This window comes from Cynocephalus volans, chromosome 8, assembly GCF_027409185.1.
Source record: "Cynocephalus volans isolate mCynVol1 chromosome 8, mCynVol1.pri, whole genome shotgun sequence".
Lineage (NCBI taxonomy): Eukaryota > Metazoa > Chordata > Mammalia > Dermoptera > Cynocephalidae > Cynocephalus > Cynocephalus volans.
The window spans coordinates 129,055,157-129,082,768 of record NC_084467.1 but is presented as its reverse complement, the minus strand read 5'-3'; the positions used below and the strand labels follow the sequence as shown (position 1 = coordinate 129,082,768).

The following is a 27,612-nucleotide window of genomic DNA, read 5'->3' as shown; positions in this document are numbered from 1 at the left end:
TTGGAATGAGGCTTTTGATGGAATATTTAATTGAGGCGCTTAAATTAAATTGGACGTTTTCTTTAGTGAACAGCAAGTGGCCAAAATTCTATTTTCATTAAAGTATATTAAGCATAATGACGACTCATGTTAAACCTGCAAAAAATTATGAATTGCATTTGGGGGTTTCAGTAACACATTTTGTAACATAGTTGCCTCATGAGATGCCTCAAATATAAGAAACAAAAAGAACACCTCAAAGTTGTTTCTATTCTTAGCAATTTAAAAGTCACTGCTTCACTTTTAACATCCATTTGCTAAAAGTAAAAATTGTTTCCTGAAAAGTCAGAATGCCTAATTATAAATTTATTTATTTGTTCTTTAAAAGGGAAGTATGATGAGGAAAATAGAGAGCTCATGGCCAACGTCAGAAATCACAAGATGAGTTCATCATTCGTTCAAATGACTCAGCTGACAGAAGGAGTCAGACTTTTAGAGGTCTGCTGAGGAGGGAGTAAGTCAGGATGTTTCCAGTACATGATTGCAGGGGAATCAGACACAGGCTAGCCACACAACTTGCTTAATTGTCCGTGTACCCTTAGGCCACGACTTCAGGGCTCGGCAGGTTCATCCTTCACGGCACCAAACCTTGACATGAGGGGATGCAAAGACACACTCATAAACATCATGGGTTTGCTCTTACTCAAGGTTGGGGGGACTGGCTGAAAAAATGAAACAAAACAAGGAGACCTTATCCCTAAACAAAAAGGATTCTGTATTAGCTGTCAATTATATCAACATATAGAATAGAATATATAAAAGAATATATAGCACTACAGCCCATCGAGGTCAGATACCTAAAGCAAAATTAAACTAAATTATAAGGAGAACAAAAGGGCTTTTATCTTTGTAAAGAAAAGAATATGAGTGCAGTGATTATTTCTTTATGCAGAGGGACTTATAAATCTTTTTGCATGGTTGATTTAGTAAAAAATTACTGAAAATATAGGATTGTGATGAGACTCTGAAAGTGTATCATGTAAAGTCATGGAATGGGCGTGAATGAGACACTCTGGGATAATCTGGACGCTGCACTGGGGCTGTCCATGCAGGGCAAGGACATCAGCTTCATCAGGGGCTCACCAGACTAATGGAGCATTGTTCCTGGTTTCCATGTTGTGTTTCTGTCATGGGGATGCGCATGAGTAAAAGCCAAATCCTTTTGAATGATTTAGTTTTGCCATTTTTAAACGACATCATCAGTCTTGGTGAACAAGAGTGGTTAAAAGAAAATACTTCTATTTTTCAACCCTTTTTTTTTTTAATGGAAGATTGAATGATGAGGTAAAGAGTTTGTTCTTCCTTGGATGGAGACCCTTCCTCCCACCCTTATGCCCTTTTGACCATTGCAGAATAGTTTAGTCCAAGGAAAGGGGAGAAGACAAATGAGTGAAATAATGTCAGAGTTAGCTACTGCCAGGAAAAACACACTCTGATTCAGTTAATTTGTTCCATTAGTGTCAAAAGCTGTGATTCCCAATTAACTAATTTTAAGAAGTTGTAACTGAAAATAGCTATGTCAGCTCTAAAGTTAATGTCTGATGAAGATTAGGATCTTCAATTAAGAGAATAGGGACTCTGAAGAGGTGGTGATGTCTGTTTAAGATCATCTTGCTAAACAAACAGTGGCCGGCTTGGATTTTCAGACGAGGTTTAGCCCCTTCAGAGAAGTTGAGGTGAGAGGGGAGGGAAAAAATCCAGATATTCTGGCAATAACCAATGTTCCACAAAGCACAGATTTGTGTATACTCGACTAACGGACGACGGAAGCATCCATACTAGTTAGTCTTTGGGATAGAGATGCGCCCCCAGTTCAGGTGGAATTAATTAAAGCAGGCATGTCATTTGCACTCTTTCCAGCTCCTCCACTGAAAGGCTCCATGCACATAAACCAGAACAGCTTGAACAGCTGAGAAAAACTGGGCCAAAAATGACTCCAGGACCTCTCTCCTTCCTCTCCCTTTACATTGGAATGCAAAGACACAGTAACAATTTTTTTAAAAGCAGAATGCTCCTGGTTTCGGTACAATTGCAAATGCTTTGGTTACCTCTAAATAAGGGTAAAATAAAAGTATATGTGCTCTTAAAAGTCAAGGTCAGAAGTTGCTAATGAGTTGTGAATTATCCAGAGGAAACACATACACAGGCACATGCTAAATGGCAGAATCTCTTGCCTCTAAAAGTTCAGTCTTGCGTTTGTAATGTTAAAGCCCAACAGGGAGCTGGCGGGACACTTTTTGTGCTGTCTTGTCACGTCATAAGTTTCTGGTTTCAGATAAAAGAGGAGAAAGGGCCCTTAAGAAAGCAAAGAACTTGGAGGAAAAAAAAAATCAAACTTCCTTCTCGGAAAGCTAAGGGTTGTTTTCCTGGAAATGCTGGATAATGGCATCTCAACGTTTTTAGTTTTTAATAGAGAAAATGGAGGCCAATCACAGAGGGGAAAAAAGAATATATGAATAAATAGAACAAGATGATGTTTCAACAAGAGCTTCCCTCAATTTTTTTCTTTCTTTCTTTCTCTCATTCTCTTTTTCTCTTTCTTTTTTTGAAATCTTAAACCCCATTTCTGGCTTGCATTTGTTAGGATTCCTGCTCTGGATTTTATTAAAAACAGACTTTATGTGGTCAGAATTCTCCATCTAAAGTTAAACTTTAATAGGCATAGGGATCCTGACAAAGTCTTTCTTGCTCTCTCTCAGGTGACACTCCTTCCCCCTTCCCCCTCTTAGAGGGATTTCCCTCCCAGTGCACTGAACTGGCACTGAAACTTGAAGGCTCAGCACAAAAAAACCAACTTTCTTCCTTTACTCTGTACTCTCATTTCTGTTTTAAATTTGGGACTCTTTGCAAGGCCAGATCAAGTTAAATCTGGTTCAAACTTGAAAGTGTTCTAGAAATTTCGAATAACGCAACTGCTGTCCCTGTTGTCCTGTAAATCCCCCAAGGCAGTCTCATGGCAGCTCCCCTTCCCCTTCCCCTTCTGCTGCCCATGAGCCGGCCACGCAGCTCTGGCTACTTATTCCCACCAGCTGCCTTCTGCGTGCGAGCTCGAAAACACCAAGGGCAACTCCACCCCACTTAACGCATCAGTTTGGCAATCAAAAGTGGATTTTTCTGAAGGGTATTGGCAAACTAGCTTGTCTGAAGGCGAGAGGTAAAGCAGGCAAGCGAGCAGGCAAGACGTGCACATTCATTCCCGAAGATGGGCCCCACTGGGTTGCTCTGGTTCTTTCTCATAGCTAAGCAGACAAAATAGCCGACTTTGAGGCTGCTGTATGGGACTCCCGCCTTCCCCAATGGCCTCCATAACTTCCTGGCATAATGGCAGACACTTTCCCAGTCAATTTGAGGTTTTCTAAAACAATAAATTTGATCTTGCTTGTAGCGAGGCTCAATGCTGAAATTCGTGTGTTTTGTTTTGTTTTGTTTTCATGAAAGAGAAATTCTTTTGAGTACTGCAATGCAGTGGTTCTCAAGTGGGGAGGGATTTTGCTCCCCTAAGAGACATTGGCTATGTCTAGAGATATTTTTAGTGGTCACAGCTGGGGAAGGGCAACTGGCATCTAGTGGGTAGAGGCCAGGGATACTGCTAAACATCATACAATGCACAGGACAGCCCCCCACAAAAAAAATGTCAGTAGTGATGTGATTGAGAAAACTTCTCACAGTTAGGATACTGGGCTCTGGAGTCAGACCACTTGGAAGTAAAGCCCAGCTCCACTAGCCTGGTTGAGCAGCCTTGGGCAAGTTGCTTAACCTCAGTGCTTTATCTGTAAAATGTGGATAATAACCTATTTCATTGGGTTGTTGTGAGCATTAAACAAAAAACGTACATGCAAGCTCTTAGAACAATGCCTAGCATATAATGAGAGCATAATAAATGTTAGCTATTTCTATTATTATTATTACTAGAAATTTAGCTCAATTCCAAATAAATTATAAGTCAAGTCTATTACATTTAGAGGACAAAAAGTATTGAGAGTACATATATCCTCTTTGACTAGGACCAAAATGATGATAACAGTAGTAACAACCACAGTCTTTACAGTTTATCAAACTCTTTCAAATGCCTCATCTCATACGATCTGGGAAACAACCTTGTTGAATTTTCCTATTTCATAGATGAGGAACTCCTGTCTCAGAGTTAAATGAGTCGCCTAAGATTTGTGGCAACCCAGGTCTTCTGAGTCCAAATCCCTTGCTATTTTCCTGCTACACCACCCTTTGTTTCCTAGTTTAAGATCCCCCTTCCTGTCTTCATTATACCCAACAACATGAAGATCAAGATACAACGGTAAGCACCATGACCAGAGGATGAGGTGACTCAGTCTTGACGCATGGGTGGAAGTCACCTCTGTCTTTTATGGTCTGTATATAGGCAGGTTTTCCTTCATGGAGCATGCAAATATTTTAATTCTTTTGGGCTAATTTTCTTTCTTTTTTGAGTTTCTGATTTTGAGAAAAAAAGCCCCTTTAATACTTTATATCTTTAAAATATCTGATTATATACGCATTGTGTATAGTTTGACTATAAATGTATGAAGGTGAGAATATAGCTCCAAATGTATATGTTTCAAGTTTTATTATTTATCAGCTATATTGTTTCACAATTAGGCCTGAAAATCTGCTTATAATTGTTTAAATGTATTATTCAAATGTACAACATTCTATCTCATATACGGTCAGTGATTGCGCACAGCAATCATTATATCTATGTTAAAAGTTTCTGTGCATGGTTTCTTAAAAATAATTGCAGATAATCAGCCAGATTTTACTCAGTCTACGTTAAAGTTAGTAATATTGGGTGTAAGGATCATAGTTCAGAGAGCAGAGAGATAAAATTACTTGCCGGTGGTATTCTAGAATTCCTTTGGTAATGAAGAAAGCAAGACCTTACCCCATGAAACTCATGACCTATCAAGCACATAGCTTGCCACAACCCAGCTATGGCTCTTTTGTTTCAAAGCCCTCAGTCAAATTCTACCAACAGCTGCCAAAATGCCATTCACTGGGACCCACTTTCTTTCGGTCCCATTTAGTTTGTGCCAGTTGATAAATGAGAGGCTTTAATGACCACATATTGGTTTCTAAATGCTATAACAGGCTCAGCAATTTTCCCATGGCCCCCCTCCAGTGTGAAAATTGCAAATATGTATGATAAGATCTTTGCAATTTTCTTTTCCAAATAAATTTTGTCTGTCATGCTCCGAGAAGAGAACCAAAGAGCATCCCCAGCAACTTCTGCTATGAGCCTTACCTTGGAACACTGGGTGGGGCCCGTGTGGGCCGAGAGGGAACCTGTGGAGGGGCTCCGAAAGAGTCGCTGCTGTTGGGAAAAGGAGGTAAGGGGCCCGGACGGAATGGAACTGGGGGAGCCCCAGAGTGGGGCCCCGGAGAGGGAATGGCAGGAGCGGGTCCTCGGCCGGACGTGGGCCTTGTGAGGGGAGCACTCAGTGTTGGCCTCCTTTGGGTTGTGGGGCTTGGAGGAGGTGACCTGAGGAAAAAGACAAGTCATAGTTTGCCCACTCCAACTTTTTGTCTGAATTAATCTTTTAAAAAGTTTTATAACTTCCTGACTGCTTTTTTAAAAAAAGGTGTTTTTTTTTTTGATTGAGTAACTCAGACACATGTTACTAAAGTCAACAGGTATAAAAAGGAAAAGGAAGTCTTCCTCTCTCCCCCAGCCCCTTACCCTGTGGAGACACCCAATAGCAGTTCCTTGTGTTTCCTTCTTAACTATATTCTGCATATGCACAAGTATATATGTATATGAGTGTTTTCTCTCTCTCTGTAAAAATCACTTTTTCGTACAACCTAGAACACAATGTTCTACAGCCTCATTTTTGTAAAGCTTCATATTAACTGGATTACCTTCTCATTTCAGGACTCATAGACCCGTCTTATTCTTTTTAATGACTGCATAACATCGTAGGATGCATCATGCATGTTTCTGAAGGGTGTTGGTATAATCTGACCCACTCACTCCTGAGCTTTAATAGATTTTTCCCGCTCTTTCTTTAGGTTTAGGAAAGCACTCTCAGACAGTGCCATTGGACAAGCGAGCGTAGCAGGCCTCAGGTGTCATGGGTCCATCTCCCTACCTGCGAGAATGCTGTATCCAGGAGTCATCCACTGGAGGTGGAGCAGGGGTGCTCACGGTGGCTGTGTTGATATCGCCAATGATCACAAGGGCTTCTTTAAGAGCTTGGTACATGCGAAGCATCTCATCCCGGCGCTGAGCCTGCTCAGCAGATTCCTCCATCAGAGTATTTTGGTCCTCTGAAGAATATAACTGTGCTAGGAGCTCTGAATTTATGAAATCTTTAACCTGTCAGATACCACAGAAAAATAAAAATGAGAATGAATGAGTGATTGAATGGCATAAACATGGCTGTGGCGTTCAGAGTCTGTGGACAAAGTCCACTGATGTCCATCCTGAGAAAAGGGAAGCATCGTGCATCCGTTTACTCTTATTTTTGTCACTGTCCTCTGTATCTCCAGTATTGGTTCCAGTAAGCATTTTCCTCTGTCTTCTGGCTGTTGACACTGAAGGATGACACAGATCAATTGGAGAGGGGCCAAACCCTGCCATCACCAGAACAAGGCCTGTCGGCCGTGCAAGCATTCCGTGATATCACCTGAGGCTGCTTGGCTGATAGAAGGGGAAAGGTGCCATAAGATAGGCAGCAGTATTTTCAACAGAAAACAGTGATGTAAAGAAATCTATGTAATAACACAAGTTTTCCATTTTTTGGCAGTACCAGTCCTGTATCTAGCTTTTACCAAAATCACTGGAAAATTATTAAGACTCCAAGTTTCAATGTTGTCTCAAAAGTGGAATTGGCACCAACAAGTGAATATTTGTTAAGTACAGAACCGTATATAACTATGCAAGTTGATTTACAAAAAAAGTGAAAGAGATACCCTCTGTTTTCTAGAAGTTTACAATAGAAGCCAGTTGACAGTGATGAAGACTGACATGAGGTTTCATAGTTAACATATATATTAAAAAAAACCTAAAGTCTGAACACGATGTATGAGTCTTAGGCGAGGGGCATTTTGTAGTAGGATGGGAATGGAGAGGATGCAAATGTGCACAACACCAAGAGGGAGAGCACCGACCATCATGTCTCATCAGCTCTAAGTCGGCCATGACTGTAAGACACACCACTACCCCACTCTATGCCACTTGGAAAGAAAAAAAACCCCACCATCAATTAAACTATAACAATGTCAAGATGGCACTGAGTGTAAGATACATCCTCATTTCAGAAATATTAAATATGAAAAAAGTGAATGTGAAGATCAATAAAATATGGTATGTCTCAAGTGCCTTCACAAGTTATATGATCTAATTCTCACCACATACCGATGAAACATGTATTATTCCAATTTTACAGACGCAGAAACAAATTCAGAGAATTGAAGTAACTTGTCCAAATTCACACAGCATTAAGTTGAATCCAAAATCTAACTTGAAGTCGAGCATTCATTCTATAATCCATGATCCTACTGTGATTGAGTGCTTAGAAAAGACAATTTATATTTAAGGATCGTTATTTTAGAGTGGTGTAGTAAGTATGTCAATTAACTTAAGCCTAGAAAAATTGGATTTCTCAGTTTCTTTGTTGCATGAGAAAGCTAACTCTTATCTAGACTCACTGGATATCTCTAAGAAAGGTCAAAGACAAGTATATTTGTTACAAATTATACAGACAACAGAACACCTGTCAGATGCTCAAACTTTCTGGGCTGTAGTTAAATTTGTAACTCAGAGATGGCAAGCATCTAAAATGCATAGCTTTATTATTTTTTAAAGATATCAAAACTTATAATTATACTAATAATATAAGCTAAATCACGCTTCACTGTAGTGAAATAAAAAGTGTTCCCTGCACACATTTTGTAAACCAAGAGTGATTCAAATGTAGAAGTAATCTAATATCCAAGATATATTCAGAGAACTATCTGTGGAGTAGAAGGTTTATGTATGATGGCTGTGAAAGGTGAATCTGGCCAGGAAACCTGGGGCAGATGGAAAGGCCTTGAATGCCAGGGAAAAGTGTTTGAACTTTATCTACTTGGCAACAGGGAGCCATGGAAAGCTTTTAAGCAAATAAGTAAAACAATAAAAGAGAGTTTTAATTTTAGGAAAATTAATCTGGCTGTGATTGAAAAAAATTTGCAAGGGTGGTTGTAGAGATAAATAAATCTGTTACGAGGCTATTGTAGGTTATTCATGAGATGATAAGGATTTAATTAAGCAATGTTTCAGTGGAACAGAAAATGTGGGTATATATAAATAACATTATAAAGGAAAAATCAACCGAACATAGTGCTATTTGTTGTGAAGGGCGAGGAAGAAACAAACAAGCAGACAATTCAAGCGTTGACATTTGGGTGAGTAGAATAGATATTCAAATGACAAGAAAGAAAGGTAAATGTAGAGGAAAGGCAGTAAATTTGGCTTTAGAAATATTTCATTCCCCTCCTTGAAGATTTATTCAATTCTAAACACACTTGCAGTTACCCAAGGAGTCATGAACATTTGCACAAATCTTCCATTGTTGGGTATGTATATGCGATTGGATAGATGGTGCAATTCAAAATTCAAAACCAGACAATTTTCCTGGCATTAACCATCAGTTGGGTTAAGCTCTTTTGAAGCTTTGCATCTTACTGGAGTATCACTTAGAATCTGTTAAACACAATTTAAAAGAAGATTTTTCCAAGCATAGATTTAAAGCAGATCTTAGTTAAGCATCAACTGTCAAACAAACCACAAAATAAAATAATAAGAGCCTGTTTTAGCATTCTAATCAAAGATCTGCCTTGAATCTTCCACATCAAAATGTTACACACTAAAACTTTCCTGCTATCCAAAAGCTTTGGCAATGTTCTGAAGTAATATGAGTATTACTAGCATGAGAGAGATAGTGTCGATACAGCAGAATAGGTTAAGAACATAGGCTTTGGAACCAGACAGCTCTGGATTTGAGTCCTAGCTCTGACACTTACTATTCTTGAGCAAATAACCTTTTTGAGTCTCAGGTTCCTCATCAACAAAATAGGGATAATGATAGTAGCTACCTCAAATGTTGCTGGGAGAATTATGTGAAAGAATGAATATAAGTTGCCTAGCATACAGGTAGTGCTCAATAAACAAAAGCTATTCCTTTTACTATATATGGGCTAATTTGGCACTAGGTGCATAGACACAGGAGAATAACAGAAAGCTATTGCAACAGTGCAGTTATTGAGTGATGGAGCTTAGGTTAACATTTTATTTCACATTTAAGCAAAATTTTAGAAAAACTCTATTACTCTCCTCCTGCTAGCCTAGCTTTGTGATGCTACAAAAGGAGTTTAGAACAAAGGTAGGGGGGACTTTAGGGAGTTTCCAGACACTTCAGGGACTTTCTAAGCAGTTTATATGTCAGTGGTACAAATATTTAAATCAAAGATTCTGTACCACAGCTAGAGGCCAAGTGGATCCCTTTTAGATGATAGCATTTAGAAAACACCTCACAGAACATAACTAATTGTACTTGGATGTGAGATTTGAAATCACATTTATGCTTTTAATTATAACACCTTATAAGCTATACATTTTTGCATGGTTCACAAAAATTCTCACACACAAAGCCTCATTCCAGCTCAAACTCTCCAGGCTAGATAAACAGGCATTACTGCACCATGTTGCTCTGCTCAGTGTAAAGGAATGTGAGGTCATTAAAAACGTTCCACATGTTTTCCTCTCTTTCTTACTTTAACCCTTCTCTAGCAACCTGAAATACTTCTGTATCTTAAACCTTCTTTGTTATGACTAAGACCATTTTAAAGCCTTCACAAATAGAAGAGACATTTTTAGAGGTTTCATACAGTTTAGTTATCAAGGAGGCCATTTCCTTAAAATCTCTTTGTTTCTAGATGGGAGGGTCACAGTACAGGACACAGTGATATCTCTTATTCACATTATCCAAATATAAAATTTGAGAAGTTTAATTTTGTTAAGTGTTTTTTTTTGGCAGGAGGGTGGCTTAGTTAGAATTTTGTGATCCTTTGAAATCTCACAATTCTCTCATATCTATGTAAGCCTCCTTTCCTTTTCCCAGAGATTCACTCTTGTTAAAGACAAGGAAACTTTCCTTCTTCAAAAAGTAACATCGTTTGACTCACGAACATAACATTGAATAAAAAAAAAAAAAAAATAGACAGAAAAAGGCACACATTATATAATCCCAAAGTTCAAAAACAGGTAAAACTAATCAATGGTATAAGAAATCAGGAGACTGTTACCCCTGGTGGGGAGTGATGGCAGGAGGGTGGGGGTGGGAGAGAGCAGAGAAGCACTTTTGGGGTCCTGTTCACGATCCTCAGCTTGAGCAGCCTGCTGAATTTTGTGGACAAAAACCAATCCTCTAAATACCAGAATAAAGCTCTTTGGTATTTAAGATGTACTTTCCTCTCAAATAATGAACAAGTATGATGTATTTTGAGAAGTAAAATTAAATTAAGTTAAATTTAAAAAATAAAATAAAATAAAATAACATTTTACCTCATACAAATTAAAGTTAGAGTAAGTTTTGAAACTAGTGCACATTACTAATTTTCCCCCAAAGTGCCAATAGCCAAGGAGAGTGAATGTGGACCTCCACGGGTCCAGGGGCACAGGCTGTGGCACACTCTCCAAGTGTGAAGCGCCTCTAGGTTTCACATTTGGTCTTTTAAAAAATTCATAAAAACTTTTACATTTGGTATTATCTAGGTTTGTTTGGATACTGGTTAAGATTTAAAACATTGTTTCTCATATTCAAACAAACCCTAATGAAATCTTCAAGTGAAATTAATCCTTTGGGAAGATAGCCTGTGTGTATCCTGTGGGGGTGAGAGCCTTCTAGTTGGAGAGGTTGACCTTGAGTTTTCCTAACCTCGTCATATGCATTTTCTGATGCTGAAGTGGAGAGACCATCTGACCATGAGTAAGAAGACCTGGATGCAAGCTCGTCTCAACCACTCGCAGCTGTGTGATCTTGGGCCAGTCACTTAACTTCTTGGAGCCTCAAGTTCTTCATTTACAAGCTGGGGAAAATAACGGGTATCTAGCAGGCAGTTGTCTGACAGGTTCAAACACAGTTATGTGCCACTTTGCCACACACATTTTTAGAATAAAGCTTCATCTACTTCCTACATCTGCGGAGAAGAGGCCGTCACAATGAACTTGCCATGGGCTGTTAGGTGTGTGTTAGCTCTCACGTCCTGAACAAAACTCTGCTGCTTGACTATGGTCTGTCCAGAATGGCCTCCTGTCATAAACTTGCTATTTCTTTGTGCTGCTGTTACCTGGTATGTGTAAGTAATGAAACAGCTGCTGCATTTCAATAGACAAAGGCTTACAGTATGTCTGAGGCAAGGCATTTATTGCTGGGCTTTAAACTTCTTAAACAATTCCATATGGAGACTTGAGTGGCAGAACACTTAATGTAAACTTTCAAAGGAAACTGCCCACCAAATTCTGAACTTTATGAAAGTTGGCTGAAACATATTCTTTTTTCAGGAGGCCGGGTAGCCCTTCCCATTTCAAAGAGGAAAGGCCACAACGCCACGTTCGATAGACCAGGAAGAAATAGAGGACCTGGTTTTAGGCATTTACTGGTTCTGGAGCAACTAGCTTTTTTCACCCAAAACCATTTATAAAAGCAGCAGAATTGGGAGTTAACTATTAGTTTTCTAGTTGCAATTCAATTATTAATTCTCTCACTTGGAGATCTCTTTACTAAATCAAATAAAAAACAGCACATATGCATGGCACAGGGCTGGGTATTCACTGTGTTTCCGTTTCCTTGTACTCAGCAGGACATTCGGGATGAACAAAAGGGCCTGGGCATTCTGCACAATAAAATGCCATGAAAATATGAGTACATTTTAAAAAGGAGATATATATTTTTACATATATAGAATTATGTACATATAATTTTAAAATATATAATATATATTACAGATATACAAAACTAGACCTTTTTATATACGAGGGTCCTTCAGAAAGTTCATGAAAAATAGAATTAAAAGATCATACGAATCTTCCCATGAATTTTTTGAAGTACCTTTGTATATAGTGAAAAAAAGCAAATAAAATAATACTCAAGAAGAGCAGTCATTCTAGCTATGTAAAACTAGTTTCTGGTAGATACAAAAGTTAAATTTTGAACAAAGATAACCATAATTTCATAAGAATTCAGCATTACATGTTACTTTTGCTTTCTCCACATTCCTATTAGTCTCTGATTCTGACCTTGGAGATCAGATGTTAATTTAAGTCTCCTTTCTCGTGACTCCTGTGTGAGTGAAGTCTCTCTCAAGACAACTAACAGCTTTACCTCCAATGATAGTATCCTGTAGGTGGGTTTAGCCATTTCATTACAGCAAGCAACCACGCCAGTGAGGAGTGAAGGGAATTACCCCTACATTTCTTTGTGTGTGTGTGTGTTTCTTGAGAAGGTGAAAGCGGGATAGATTGTAATAGATTTTTTCTTCCTTTCAACTAATTTGCGTCAAACTACTCCTCACAGCTGTAGACAGGAAGTGCTATTTCCTGTGCTGATGATTTAATACAGTGCAGAGCAAAGCAGTGTTTGAACTGATGGCAGTGCTAATGACTCTCGGTAAAACAGTGAAAAGATAAATGATCCCTAATCAGGAAAATGTTTAAATAAGCAAGTGCCTGGATATACCACAGCAAAACAACCTGAATTCATTTAAATAAAAGTTAAGAGGGTAATTTTAAAAATACGCAGACTATTTGTTTAGTACTTTATATTTTTTAAAATGGCTTACAGCCACATTTATTTTATTCTCTGACAGTTCTGGGAGGTACCTTGGTGTCCTTAATGTGGTTTCAGAGTGACTGATTTCAATTCAGAGGGGCTAAATGATTTGCTTCAGGTCACACATTGATCAAGCTTAAGAATGCAATTCATAGTTTCCATATTTCCAATTTATTGCTTACCTGCTACTCATACTTCAAAGCATCCTACTAACTTTGTTTGAAAAAATGAAATGTTTTGTATATGAAAATAGAGTTAATTGAAAACAAGATTGTTCACATTAGTACTTGGGGTTTCTTACAGTCAAGAAACGCAAAGATCATGGACAATGAAGGGATTGTCATAGTTAGAAATAAAAATTGAAATTAATCTTGAAATATGAATAAGGCAACCACATTAATTTCTTACAATTATATTTTTCATAGTACTTTTTTATATACTATTTTCTGGAACAAATCCCTGAGTCAGACTTACTATCATTAGTATTTTATATATGGAAGAAAGAGATACACAGACATTAAGTGACCCATCTTAGGTCAACAGTCTGTAGCAGAACCAGGTTTAGAACTGAGGTTTCTCCTGAATTTTAGTTTGGGCCCTTTTTCTCTACTTTGCTATCTAATTTTGATATCTTACAAACAATACTCATTATATATCATTGGTTTAAGTAAAAATATATCCTTAGAAGACAACTAGGAATAAAATTGTTGGTATCTCACTTGCCAAGATTCAGAAAAGCTCTCTATAAAACACCCTATAATATCTCTTATCTAAGAGATAATTTCTCAAATAACTTGGGGTATTATTTGAACTTTAAAAAGTTAACTACCAAAAGAACCAAACTAGACCATATAATTTGAGTATCACATCTTGACTACAATAAATAACCATGAGAAGGGAGAGATTCTGGACAATATAGACCCATTGATGGCTAGTCCAGCAGGATCCATTGAGATTCATGGTTATATCTTCCTTACCTTAGAAAAGCAAAGTTAACTAACGTTGTATCCAAGGGAATAAGGCAAGAAGCCCTTTCCCATATTAAAATAGCATTCCATAGTTTTTAGAAGATGAAAATAATCACATTAACATATGATAATATATGTGTGTGTTTGGAAAAAATATATTCTTTGACTTTAATCTCAAGGTCTAGGAGCCAGAACATCTGGTTTTATTGCTGGTTTTGCAATTAATTTATACCAGGACCATGGCTATGCTGTTTTTGCTCTGCTTTATTGTGAGCAAATTCACACCCTTCTAGCAGAGAGCCAATGGGGAACACCTCAGTACTAAAGCCAGAAGTTCTAAGTGTTCTTTTCTAAATTCTCTTTCACTGGTCAGTAACCACTTGTAATGAAAAATGTTGAACCTGGGTAATAGGTACAAATATTTCAACTGTCCAAAATATATCACAAAGAAGCTGAAGAGAATGTGCACAATTTCCACAGCAGGATGGGTCAGAAGTTAAAAGGAGACAGTGTATAATCACTTACATTATTGATCATAAGGTGCATTATCGTTTTTGGAATCAGGTCTCGGATACATTTGTTGATAATAGACATGTAGGAGTCCACAAGATTGCGAATGGTCTCCACTTGCCTCTCCAATTGTGGGTCCATGGAAAAGTTTTCGGCTTGGCCATTCTCATCATTTTCAGTCTAACAGAAAGAAAACAAAACAGATCATCTCACATTCACTCAGAAGAAAAAAATACCAGACATTATCAGATGATCAACTTCTGCTTAGTTTATTTGAAGTTTATACCACTAGATCGTAACTTACATTTTTATCTTATCATCCCTCCATTAATTCTGAAAAGAGACCAGAACCTCACAGTTATTATCCCACTTCTAGCCTGCCACATTCTAGGAAAAGTAAGTATTATAATTCTGAATGAATGTTGAGATGAATAACCGAATAAACAGTGCACCTAACAACATACCTCCAGAGAATAATCTAATCTTAAACCATTTGCAAGCTGGCCAAACAACTGAATCCAAACACATGATGCAGATGTAAACCTCTGGGAGGAGTCTCCAGGGATTCTATAGATTAGAAATAACCTTGGGGTTGTTCTGGCACTTCTACTCTGCTCTGGAATGGATCAGCATTTGGATCAGCCCAGATTCAAACCTAAATCTTTTAGGACTGGCCTGGAGCCAAAGTAAGAGATATAGAAGATACTTCATTTTCCCATGCAGTTGCTGGAATTTGTTATGTAAATTCATGCTTCTGTCATCACTATTAAAAGCTGGCTCCATTGTGAAAAACGTACAATTTTAACTTCCAACTTGTTATTCTTTGAATAAAGCAGAACACATCTATACACAAAGAATTTATTTGTGCAGCATGAGAGAAGCATCTGTTTTCTATACTATGGGACTTGAGTTAATTAATTCTGGCTTATCCACCAGAGTTTGGGCTGGAATGGCATCTTCATCATTAAGCGTTGACCTATTGGCTTGGCATTGAAATCAATTTAGAACAAATGGTCTCCATTTCAAGTCAGGTTGAACCATCTAAGCCCCAGAACATGATACAGATATTGTTAGTGGTCTGGCTACTTTCTAGCATTTGAAAAGATTTAATTACAAGTAAAAAGGGGAAATAATTTATTGCCTCCAATGTGGACATGAAGTACTTTTCTTTGGAAATGTACATACTTTGATCTGCCAGGTTTTCAATCATCCAATCAGTTCTAGGCAAAGAGCTGTGCTAAAGAGCTTAACTGGATCTATAAATGACAAGCTTTTCCTTTGAATCAATATGCATTTGTAAAAGACATATTTATAAGCCACAAAATCAACAGTAACAAAGATAAAAATCGGTTCTAGTCATTTATATAGGCTTCTCTCACTTAGAAATAGCTAACATTTAAAAAAATATTAAAATAATATATGCTCACTCTAACAAACAATAGTCATTTTCCTGATAGCATGGCCCATGCCTCTGGGTAATAGTATGAGGACATTTCTGAGGCATTTTACTGCCACAGTAGCAAGGTAGAGAATTGGAAGATTCAAAAAGGACAGTTGTTCCCCTACACCATTTCTTTTAAAATGGTCTTTGTTCACTGAAAGAAAGAATTAAATCAAGTCTTACATAGTTCTTTAAGTTTACTAATTTATGCTATAGGCACAATAGGACCTGGGATAAATAGGTAGACAGCTAAGACCACAAAGTTGGTAAAATGATAGAGGAAAGGTCAGCCGTGGCAGAGGAAAAAAACAATCATGTTCTGAAATCTCTTTCTGCCCCATAAAAACCACTCTAAATCTCCAAGTGCATTTCACACTGCACCAAAATTTTAAGAGTCAGTGGTAATTGTGATGCCACATTAAAGGTATTGATTTGAAAGTGAAACTTTTAGGTTCAAATTCAGGCTCTATTGTACTGGTTGTGTGGCCACACTTCAGTTACCTTATGTGACTGAGACTCAGCTTCCTCATCTCTGAAATGGGTATATACTTACCTGGAAAACTAGTGGCAGCTAAATGAGATGATGTATATGAAATGACCTAGTGGAGGGCTTCATGGGTGCTCCATAAATGTTAGTTTCTTTCCTTCCTTTCTGAATATTCATGGAATAAGAGCTATCTGATTCTGAACACATGTGATAGAAATTTAAGATGAAAAATCTGAGCTTAAAACATTTTCAACTCAAGCAATATAAAAATGCCAAACTGTACATATTTTTACACCTCCGTGCTTTGTCCAAGCTATTCCCCTTTCCTGGACTCTCCTCTTCCCACCACCCTTTGCCCTCCTGTGAAGACTTTTCATCTTTCAAAGCCCTGCTTCACCATCACCTCTCCTAGACAAGCTCCTGATGGCCCTCAGGCCCTCCACACACCCTCCTCTGCTCTATACCTGTGCCTGTACTCACTTTTATTATTCTAATATCCATCTTAGTTTTATGCTTCTCTCCTTACTAGACTTAGGATCTTGTTCACTGTCACTTCTCAGCATCTAGCACAGAGGTTGGTGCACAGGAGGAGGAGAAGGAGGAGGCATTAATACTACAAACAAGTTTGCCAAAGTCAAGGAAGTCTCTCCAGTGCATTTCAGGGTCTCCAGGAATACCTACTTGTTAGAGAAACTGGAGACCAGGGGAACCCCAAGTTGATGAGTTAGGATCCACTACTACTTGGTAATAATGAGGATGATAAAATTATTATGAAGTTATGTATATAAATGAGAACAGGTGACCTACAGCTTTGTGAAGAAAACATCTTCTATACAAAGCAATATAAATCTCCATAATGAATACAATTCAGTTTATCTCTCTGGTCTAAAACATTCTTGGATTTTGCTATTGTATTTAGCAGTAGAGGGTGATGGCATTTTGGCATCAACCTATTGCCTTTCCCAGAAACATTTATTGAGCACTTGCTGTGTTCCAGGTACTGTGCTAAGCACTTTATGTAGAAGATGTGCACCACAACCTTAGCACGTAGGTACCATTGTTATTGCCAACCTCCAGAATAACACATTGAGGCTCTGAGAGCTGAAATTCATTCAATAAAAGATGAATATGATTTTAAACCAATTTCTTTTCTTTAGACATAAAAACCCAGAAAGTATTATGAAACAATGCAACATCCTTAATATGCGTATATCAAGTTAGTTTTATAGATAAAATAATAAATGTAAAACAGATATCATCGATGTACTTATATTTGTAAAAAATGACTGAGCTAAAAGAAAAGCAGAATAAATAGCATATGTTAAATGAATCTCCAGGAATATGAAACACCAGCAAAATTATTTCACCATTCACATTTTCATATAGAAACATTGTATTTCCATATTTTGCATCATTCTTAACATTTACCCCTACTTTGCTTTTTTGCATATCAAAATATGCAAAAGACACTGACTTTCACTTTTTGAAACCAGATGCAATTAATAAGCAAAGTGTCAGAGTGAATGGAGAACACTAGCTTAATTTTCAACATTAACAACAAAAAAAGAGGCCTTCCAAAATAACCAGTAAAACAATTTAAAATTCTCCATAGCTTTTGGAAACACTAGTGGACACATGGTCACATGCAAATCTTAACAATTCTCATAATACAGCAGACGTCGTGGGGAGTCACAGACTTCAGAATGCAAATTTGATTTCTTTTCTGATTTCAGAAAGAGAGAGCAGTAATTGCCCCTTCTAATATGTCTAAGATGAATGGAAAAACATGTATATAGATGAATTTTTTCTTTTAAATGAGTAATTGCAGAGAGCAAACACTCGCTTTTCTCTAACCCCAGTTCTAACCAAATTCTCTATTGTGCTCTTTTCTGTATGTATACTGTGTATGACTATGTATTTTTTCTTTGTTTAAATTATAGGATTGCAGTGGGATTCTTTGCAGTCGAAGCACTGAAGTGACAGCTGTTTATCATTATCCTCATCAAGGGAATGTAAAATAAAAATAGTAATTTGTCTCTGATCTTTGAGGCAAAAACGAATGGTCTGAAAACATTTAACCTTTTATGTGCAGGTTCATTGATGCTGTTTACAAAATGTGAATAATATTGTAGAAACCAGCTTTCTTCTGAAAGATACAATGGACAGGCCTTCCTATGGTGATTTGTTTTCTAAATAGCTTTTGAGAAATCTAATTCAATTGAAACAACAAAAAATAACAGCCAGCATTGTTAGATGCGGAGTTGTTTATAAAAATGATCATAACTTATTTTCTTATAAAATTATTTGCACACCATTTAGGAAACAGTCTGTTTTACAAAATTTTAATTCAAAAGCTTTCTTTTAAAGGCTTACACTTTAGCAAGTGGGGGAATGAAAGTGTTGAATCAGAAGGAATTCCCACCACACCTTGAAGCATTTATTGTAGAAGCTCTGGGCCCCTTTTTTTTGGAATGACTATTTTTCATGTGTTTTGTTTGTCTTTCCCTTTCCTTAAATTTCTTATTTAATTATGTCACAGGCTTGTTTCAGCGCCATTGAAACCATCTAAATAAGGCTGGTGACTTCAACTCTTTTAAAGTGAAATAATAGAAAATATCCTGGCAGTAATACAGTGTATGTACATAAAATACTATAGAGCTAATGGGGGTTGCGGCATCTCTTCTCACCAGTGGAGAGGACTGAACAATAATCTGTAGATCTACACAAGTGATTTTTCCAGATAACCAAAGCTTGCCCCTTTTTAAGCATCAATTATTATTATACATTTCTCCACTACCTTACACAAAGAGCAGAAAATTTTAACTTTTTCTTAGTGAATCAGGTCATCGTTATGAAAATAGTGTTACCATGGTAATGTAACTTCAAGTTTTCCAGTCCCACATTATCCAGAATGTATTCACTGAAAACTTTCCCCACTCGCAATCATTCACTTCTAATCTGCTGAGGCTAGAAAGGTATGCAACCAAACGTGTAAAAAACTATGTGAGAAACATGCTCCAGAAATCCTCTGAGGGTAGTCTAGGCTAGAGTCTGGCACTTTATGACAGGTATTTTATTGATTCGCTCAACAGATATTTATTTGGTGTCTGAGGTGGACTGTGAGAGAGATGAAGTCTAAAAACACAGGCCTTGCTGTGAGCTTATCCTCTAGCAGGGAGGACACAGGTGTCAGATGAGTCAGTGAGTCTGAGCTGCTAAACGAGCTCAGGGCACAGTGGACCTCAGGGGAGTCTTGATGGGTGGGAACACTTGGAAAGGACCTTAAAAGTTGGGTGGGATTTCAAAGACAAAGACTGGGACTGAGGGAACACTCATTATTTTCTCTCTAGGACTTAGCACAGTGCCCCACAGGGGCTTAATAAATATTGTGGAATAAATGAAGAAAAATGCAACACAGGCCATCTTGGGAGGAAATGGGTTTTTGCTTCAGAAGGAAGCTGAGAGACTGAGCTCTGGATAGCTGGAATGTTGCTATGAGTAAACGTGAATAATTGCTTGAATTCCTAGGACGGAGTTCTCCAGTGGAGAGCTTCTTATTTGCCTGGGCAGGATAAATAACTATTTGCATCCAGCACTGTATTTTGATTAATATAAAGATCTTGACAACTCTGATTGAGGATGTCTACAGATCTGAACCGTGATTGTAGTCAAAATGCTGCGCAGCAAAGGGGACATGTATTGCAAGAAACATCCATAGTACAGGAGAAAACACTGAGCTTAATCTGATGCAAGTTATCTCGCGATTAAACATGAAGCCAGGACTGGACTTTGTCTGCTTATGTTATTTTCATTTTTATTCTCCCTCGCCTCTTCTCCTGTGCCTGTTATTACCTTTTTATTCTCCATATAACTTTTAATCTGTTTTCATCTCAAAGTAGCATCTTAATGCTACTACACTACATTACAAAACTATGTATATTGCCTTACAAAACTATGTAAGGTTAAAGCAAAATTAAACCACCATTAAAAAAAAACAAACCCTTAGGATTTAAAAATGCTTACTTGATTAAAAAACATAAACAACAAAAGACCTTTCTAAATTCTGATGTAGTTCTATATCTTTTTTCTTTTTAACTCTCTCATCCCAAAAGTACTTTTATTTCTGTGGTGCCAGCATATATCTAAGTCCCTAATAAATAACTTGGATGATGACAGTAGTGAAAAACTAAAATTTGGAGGAATAAGGGGTGAAAGGATTTGCCTCATATTACTGGCAGGCATTTAAGATGCATTGTAACAATTGCTTTTATTAGCAACTGTGAAAAAAAATGTAGATATGAGGATTCTTAGAAAAGTCTGAATCTTGGCCTGAGGCTTCCTAGAGATAATTCCAATATAGCTTTTAATCTACCTAAAGGCCTCCATTGCTTTACATAACTGATAAATTCATAAATATAAAAATTCATATGTCAAGTATTTTAAACACAATATAGAATATTGCTATTTAAACAGTTATTTCTAAAATTTAAAATTTATTCTAGGAAAATCTCAATCTTTATATATTGAGTTTGCTTACCATAAAATAACCTTTCATACAAACAATAAATGGTTGACATGAAATAATTTAAATGGCTACTTTAAAAATAACCACTCTCTTCTTCATCATTTTTGGTTTTAGGTAGTGGTAATTTTGAAAGGGCTAAAATTATTTTTCAAGCATCGACTATTAGGAGAAATATCCATGTTTGTTTAAAATTTGTTATGAAGAAAATCCTTTCCCTAGAAAGAACTAAAATTAGAGTCAACTGATACAAACTTCCTTAAATTTATTTTTTAGTGAAAAAAACAAAAACAAAATATTCCTTTGAAATAGCAAAACAGGAACTGAAATATTTCCGAAGAGAAAAATCTCCAGAAAATGAGAACAGATAAAATAAGGGTGAATATAAAGACCGTCCGTGATGGTTAATTTTATGTGTCAACTTGTTTGGACCATGGGATGCTCATTTGGTAAAATATTTTTCTGGGTGTTCATGCGAGGGTGTTTTTGGATGAGATTAACTTCTAAACTGGTGGACTTTGAGCAAAGCAGTTTATCTTCCATAATATGGGTGGGCCTCATCCAATCATTTGAAGGTCTGAATAGAACTAAAAGACTGGCCTCACCTGTGCAAGAGAGAATTCTCCAGCAGATTGCCTTTGGACTTCATCTGCTACATCAATTCTTTCTAGTCTATAACAGGCTGTCTTTGGACTTGACCTGGAACATCGGCTCTCCTGGGTCTCCAGCCTGCTGACCCACCCTGCAGATTTTGAACATGCCAGTCTCCATAATCGTGTGAGCCAATTCTTTATAATAAATCTCTTTCTCCATATATACATATTCTATTTGACTGTTTCTCTGGAGAACCTTCACTGATCCACAGTCCCACTACAGATTATCAAAGACAGGATGCAATTTAATGTTGCACTGCTCAGTGGAGTTTACAGGTGCTGTAAGAATTCCAAGAAGCAGAAGAGCAGGGAGGGCTGTGACAGAGTTCCACTCGTCCCACTGTAATTATTTACCATTATTTCATAGCATTCTCTGAGGGAAAAAGAAAGGAGTCAAAAAATAGTCCACTTTCATCCTCTTCATTGTGCCACAAGGTCCTGCTGTTCTTCTTTTATTGATAAATCAAATCTAAGTTTGGGGGACCTCATCTCCCCCACTCTCAGTCCTCGTGGGTAAATGGGACTGTGTTAGAGCCTGGGCTGGGCCACTGTACACTCCAATCCAGTCTAGCCTCTGGGCTGACAGAGCCAGCATGTGACCAAGCCAAGCTGATCACAGCACCCTCGTCGTGTCTGTTAGGAAAAAGGGGGCTCCCTTTCAGCTAGGAATGAAAACTTGTTACGGACTAAGCCTGCCTCAGAATGAAGAGCAGTTGAGCCCGCCTGAGAATGAAGCCAGCACAGAGAACAGCATAGCTGACGGGGAGGCAGATGTTTGAAGATGTCACTTGAGTACCTGGGTACCGGTACGCGTGATCTACTTCTGGGTCATGTGGTTACATGAGCCAGTAAACTGATTTTTTCTGTTGTTTTTGTGTTATTTTTTTAAGGTCGATCCAGATTGAATTTAATTTCTGTTACCTATGTCCTAAAGTGTCCAGATAAAGCAAACATAAAACACTTAAGTATTCATGCTGTTCTCTCTGCCTGAATTTTTTTCTTCCAACTTTACCTGTTCATCCTTAATGGTTTAGTGTGAATATAACACACCTTTGAATGCCACAGCTAAAATACAACACTGTCTTCTCTTTGCATCTGGACATTCTGTTTAGACTTCCCATCCTTTGTTTTGTACTTGTATTACAGTTAGGTAGGTAAATATCCATTCGTCGCCAAAATGAAAGCAGGGATCATAATAGTTGGTGGCAAATCCACACTTAATGTCAACAAAAGGAGAGAGAGCCGTTGGACTAAAAGGATTCTCAGTTAATTCTTAAGGGATATCATTACGCCATTGATATTTTCTTAGCATATTACTATATATACTAACCAATGGGTTATATTTTTCTTTATTTCCTTCAACAAAATTGGTAGACCAACTGTTCCCAGAAGGAAAGAAATATTCTACATTGAAAGCTACGGTGAGAAAAGAAAAATCTCACTAAACGAGAGTAAAATGTCAAGTAGTTTTCAACCTCATTTACGTATGTTAACCCACTTAATCCTACAACAACTTTTGAAGCAGATATTATTACTCTTATTTTACAAACGAGAAGCCCAAGTCACAGAAATGTTAACTCATTTGCTTAAAGTCACTTGGTTAATGAGTGTTAGAGCAGGGATTTACCATGGGTATTCTGATTCCAGAATGTACCTTTCTAACTACTACATGATATTACCTCTGTTCCATTCTTGGTTAGGGTGGAGCCGGTGCTCATCCACTGTCAAAAGTGATCTACGGATAATGTGAAGTGAAATATGTGTGTCCAAATGTTGCTAAGATGACGAAATATAGTCCCATGAGAAATACTTTACAGACACAAAAAATTCTCTATGGGTTGATCATAAAGAAGACTCTTGTTGATTCAGAGTGATTCCTTTGCTGCAGCTAAGTCTGTAGGATCACCATCATCACAAATGTTTACATACTCAAGGAATCAAGTATTACAATCACAAGAAAAATCTCAGTGGTTTCATTTGTAAGAAGATAACACCTGAAGACCAGGGGGAAAAACAACCAAGCTCATAGAGTAATCTATGCTTTAGGAATTCTCCTTTCATTACCTAACAGTGCATTAACTGTACAGAAATTTTAAATTATTACATCCATTATACTACTTGTGTAGCTCATTCATTTCGTAATCAGGGTATTAAGGGATTATAAGGTCTATGCGATAAAGAACTGGGTCTAGCTATGAAGACTGAAAGATAGGCAAAGCAAAGGTGTGGAGGAAAAAAACATAGATATTGTAAAACAAAATCTGTCAATAGTTCAAAAACATTTACGGATGAGGGTTGATGCATTGTAGTAAAGTTAATAAAGTCCTAGGGAGAGAAGGGGCAATAAAATTCAGGTATTATGAAAGCAGCACAGGGGGGCATAGGAGATGAACTACATAGTAAAATAACAGCATAGGTATGCAGTTAGCCTCATTTACTTCTTCCTTATATTATGAGGTAGATAATCTTTCAAAGTTTAATGTAAATAGAATTACACTTGCTTTACATGCAGAAACTTAGTAAAAACCAAAGAAAACAATACAATGCATTAAAATCACACAATAGTAAAACTCTGTGGGTAGCATAATTTCTTTCAAGTGTAGAAAAACAATGATGAAGGCTTTAAAAAAAGCAGCTATAATCAAGTGATTTAAATTTCCCTGATGTCCATTGAACACTGTAGTTGATAAAACTGTCACTGCATTCAACTGCAGAATCCCTCAAAGGCCTCAAGATAACTTTTTCAGCCATCCTTGCAGATGATTTAGAAAGTACACCTTTCTAAGACATTCCAGGGCCCAATGGCCTTTCCAGATGATCCAAATCAAAATAAATTAAAAAAAAAAATCTAAAAGCCCTTTTAGAAAATTTAGGTTCATTTTTGTTAATAGGAGAGATGAAAGTGAAATCAGAAGAAATCTGCCACGTTGGGCTGTTGCAACTCTTGTTTCCAATACTGGAAGATAGTACATAGGTGGCGATAGCACTGGTCCACATGTGGCCAGGCCACCAAACAGACAGTGTGCACATGCCCCAAAGCTAGAACTCTACTTTCAAAGTCGCCAAAAACAGAACTTCTTTCGTCTGTATAAATACTCACAGCCAATTCAGAAATAAACTAAGATTTAAAGGAGTTTGTCTTGATTTAGGCAAACTTTCAGTTTACAGAAAAAAAAAATTTGTGAAGATGATAAAGAAAATATACTGAGGATCTGAGGATGCTGAAACTGCTAATATGGAGAATAAGATTGACTGGACAAAGACCTATTTTCTAAGAGTAATAACCATTGAGTCCTGAGTTTCTTTTCTTTTTGTTACTTCTCTCCATCCCCCATTTGAAATTGAGTGTGTGTGTGTGTGTGTGCGTGTGTGTTGCCTGTGTGACAATATGAAAAATGTAAAGTACAGAAAACAAAACTGTCTTCACTTTACCTTAATCCTGATGTTTGCTTCAGCTATTAGATTTTATCTACTTTTCATACAGTGGCAAAAAGAGAGTGAGAAGATTGCTTAAAGATCAAAAACATATGGCTGCATTTATAATAAAAATTAAAACTATTCTAAGGCAACTTTTACAAAAAGATGTAATTAGTGTTTGAAAAAATTCCATATTATTTTAAAATTTGTAGTACATGCAACTGTCATGAGGGCTGTATTAAGATTTGTAAGTATGACTTGAGGTATAAGAGAAAAAGTTGACATAGGTTCTTAAAAGCTTTCTTCCCCTGTACTGTTTTTTAATAGTAATTTAGGAGCAGAAATAAGATGATGAACACTAACAAACATTAATAAGTTTATAATTCTTTTTTGTGTAAGGCTGGCAAGTTTATAACTCTAAATAATGATTTTTATGACCAGGATCAAGATGTTTCTTCATGAAGTAACAAGGTAACTTTAGATTAAAGATGCAAATGTTGCTAAGAATTACTGTGTGTATTTACAATATCCCCCAAATTTCTTTTTCCTAACACTGGCTTCAAAAGTCTGAGAAATATTATTATAAGTGAGTACTATAATTTCCCCTCTGCCAATTGTGTACATGTACTCAATCCATATAAACACTTTCTAGATGTATTGATTTCTGAATTAAAGAGGTTTTAGGTTTGATAGAATCACTTTTCTTAGAAATTCTAATCATAAAATTTCACAGTATATTGGTGGCCAAATGAATCAAAAAGTAATGTGACGTTACCCATCTAATTCAATGCAATTTGTAGTAATAGTCCTCAATCACTTATAAAGTATCTGGGAATATGCATAAAATAGGGAATGATACCTATTTTTTAGAGGGCTCATTAACTGAATGCATATAGCTTAAGGTAGCATATAAAAATAGCTTCGCATAACATCAAGGAGGTATATTTGATTAAAATTAAAAAGCAATTTAAAAAATTGAAATAATTCTGGATGGTAATTCTTATATCAATAGAATTCTTGAGAAATTTAATTATATTTACCATATTACTATGAATAGCACATTCTACTGTGTCTGTAGAATTCCCAAATCAAAGAAGCCATAAGGAAAACACCTGGATCAAACACACATTTGCAGCATTCCTCAACTACAAGGTTGTTTTTTTTTTTTAAAAAAAACCTGACTGAGGTGGATTACCCCAAATACCCAACCTGCTTCTGTTTGAGTAAAATTTAGAACAGCAATTAAGAGTTTGAACTATGAAATCAGATTAAATATATTTATATCTTGACCTGTCACTAATTAGCTTTGTGACTTTAGTGAAGTTAAAGTTAAGACGTCACTCAGCTTCTCTAGATGTTAATTTCTGTACCTGTAAATGGGGGGTGGGGGAGGATTATATTAGCACCTTATAGATTTCATAGGGCACAGCAGGTGAGATATCACCAAATGAGGTAATGCAGAAAAGGCACTTGCCACAGTGCCTGACATACAGCAAGTGCTCAAGAGAAGTTTTTATTATTTGAGATAAATGACGTAAGTGACATAACGACATTTGAGTTTACAAAATTCATAAATATGACCTTGGGTTAAAAAATAAATTCAAAGGGTTCCTTGCAGACAGACTCTTCTTGGGAGTGAGTGATTTCTAAAACAGAGAAAGAAATTGGGCCACAATCTTACTAATAAATACTTGTGGTTTTATTATACCAAATGTATCAGATCCTTTACTACTTATGTGAGTTTGTGAACACTGACTTAATCTTCAGAAGCCCTTTCAGCCCTAAGATCCTGTGACTGTAAGGAAAGGAAGGTCTATTTATGCTTAACATAAGCAGTCGGAGCTATTCAGAAATGGCATGTGTCTAAGGAGCACCCATTCATTACAAGAACTCAAGCAAAGCCAGCTGGACTTGCTGGAAAAAGAATGGAGCTTTGATGAGTGAAAGGGTGGGCTAGAACTATTGGCTGCTGAGAATTCTTCCAAAAGTTATGTGATTGAATAGTGTGTCAAAAACACAGATATATTTGCTTTTTTTTTTTTAAGCTCTGAAGTTACCAGGCTATCAAGGAAGATAATATAGATTTGCTGGTCAAAAGAGAAAAACAATAGCTTTATCTGTAATATTTCTAGGAAGGGAGACAAAGAAACATTTGACAGTCAATAATTTTTCAGTGCCTTCTCATACAGCATCTCATTGGATCCTCACAACGATCTTTTCAGACAGAACTGCAGGGAGGGAATAAATGATGTGGCATGCAGTTAGAGCAGTTGATTCTACCACTTGCTAAATCTGGGACTTTGGGCAGGTTAATTAATCTCTGAATGCTTCAGTTTTCTTTTGGCTAGAGTAATAATACTATTTGCTATCATTATTACCCTTTAAAGGGTTGTTGTGTGGATTAAATAAAACACTAGTGTAGAAATTCAGAAGAGTGCCTGGCACACAATAGTCAGTAAATGGTGGCCATTACTATTCTCCCTTTTTTTAGGAAGAAGAAAAGAAAGCACTGAGAGGGGAAGGGATGTGCAGGAGATCATAAAGAGAGTAAGGTCCAAACAGAACTCTAATCTGATTTTCTTTGTGCACATTTCATGCTCTTTATAAATTATCTCACTGCTTTCACTCATTAGCAATACCTCGATACAACTGAGTACAGTATGAAAAGGGAAATTAAGTAGGAAGTGACAAATTTATTTAAAATGAGAACTTTTTCTTACTCTTCCAACAGGTGATGACACAATATTTTAG

General features: G+C 37.0%; 1 protein-coding gene across 1 annotated transcript in view; it reads right to left on the bottom strand.

Moving 5' to 3' along the window:
- Window positions 1-482: 482 nt before the first annotated feature.
- DNM3 (dynamin 3) overlaps window positions 483-27,612 on the bottom strand; it is a 483,214-nt gene continuing 456,084 nt past the window's right edge. The window contains exons 20-23 of the mRNA XM_063105911.1: window positions 14,357-14,521; window positions 6,141-6,367; window positions 5,297-5,533; window positions 483-627 (exon numbers count right to left, since the gene is read on the bottom strand). Of these exons, the coding sequence (XP_062961981.1) occupies window positions 591-627; window positions 5,297-5,533; window positions 6,141-6,367; window positions 14,357-14,521 (666 nt within the window). The 3' untranslated portion in view covers window positions 483-590. The remainder of the gene's footprint in view (window positions 628-5,296; window positions 5,534-6,140; window positions 6,368-14,356; window positions 14,522-27,612) is intronic.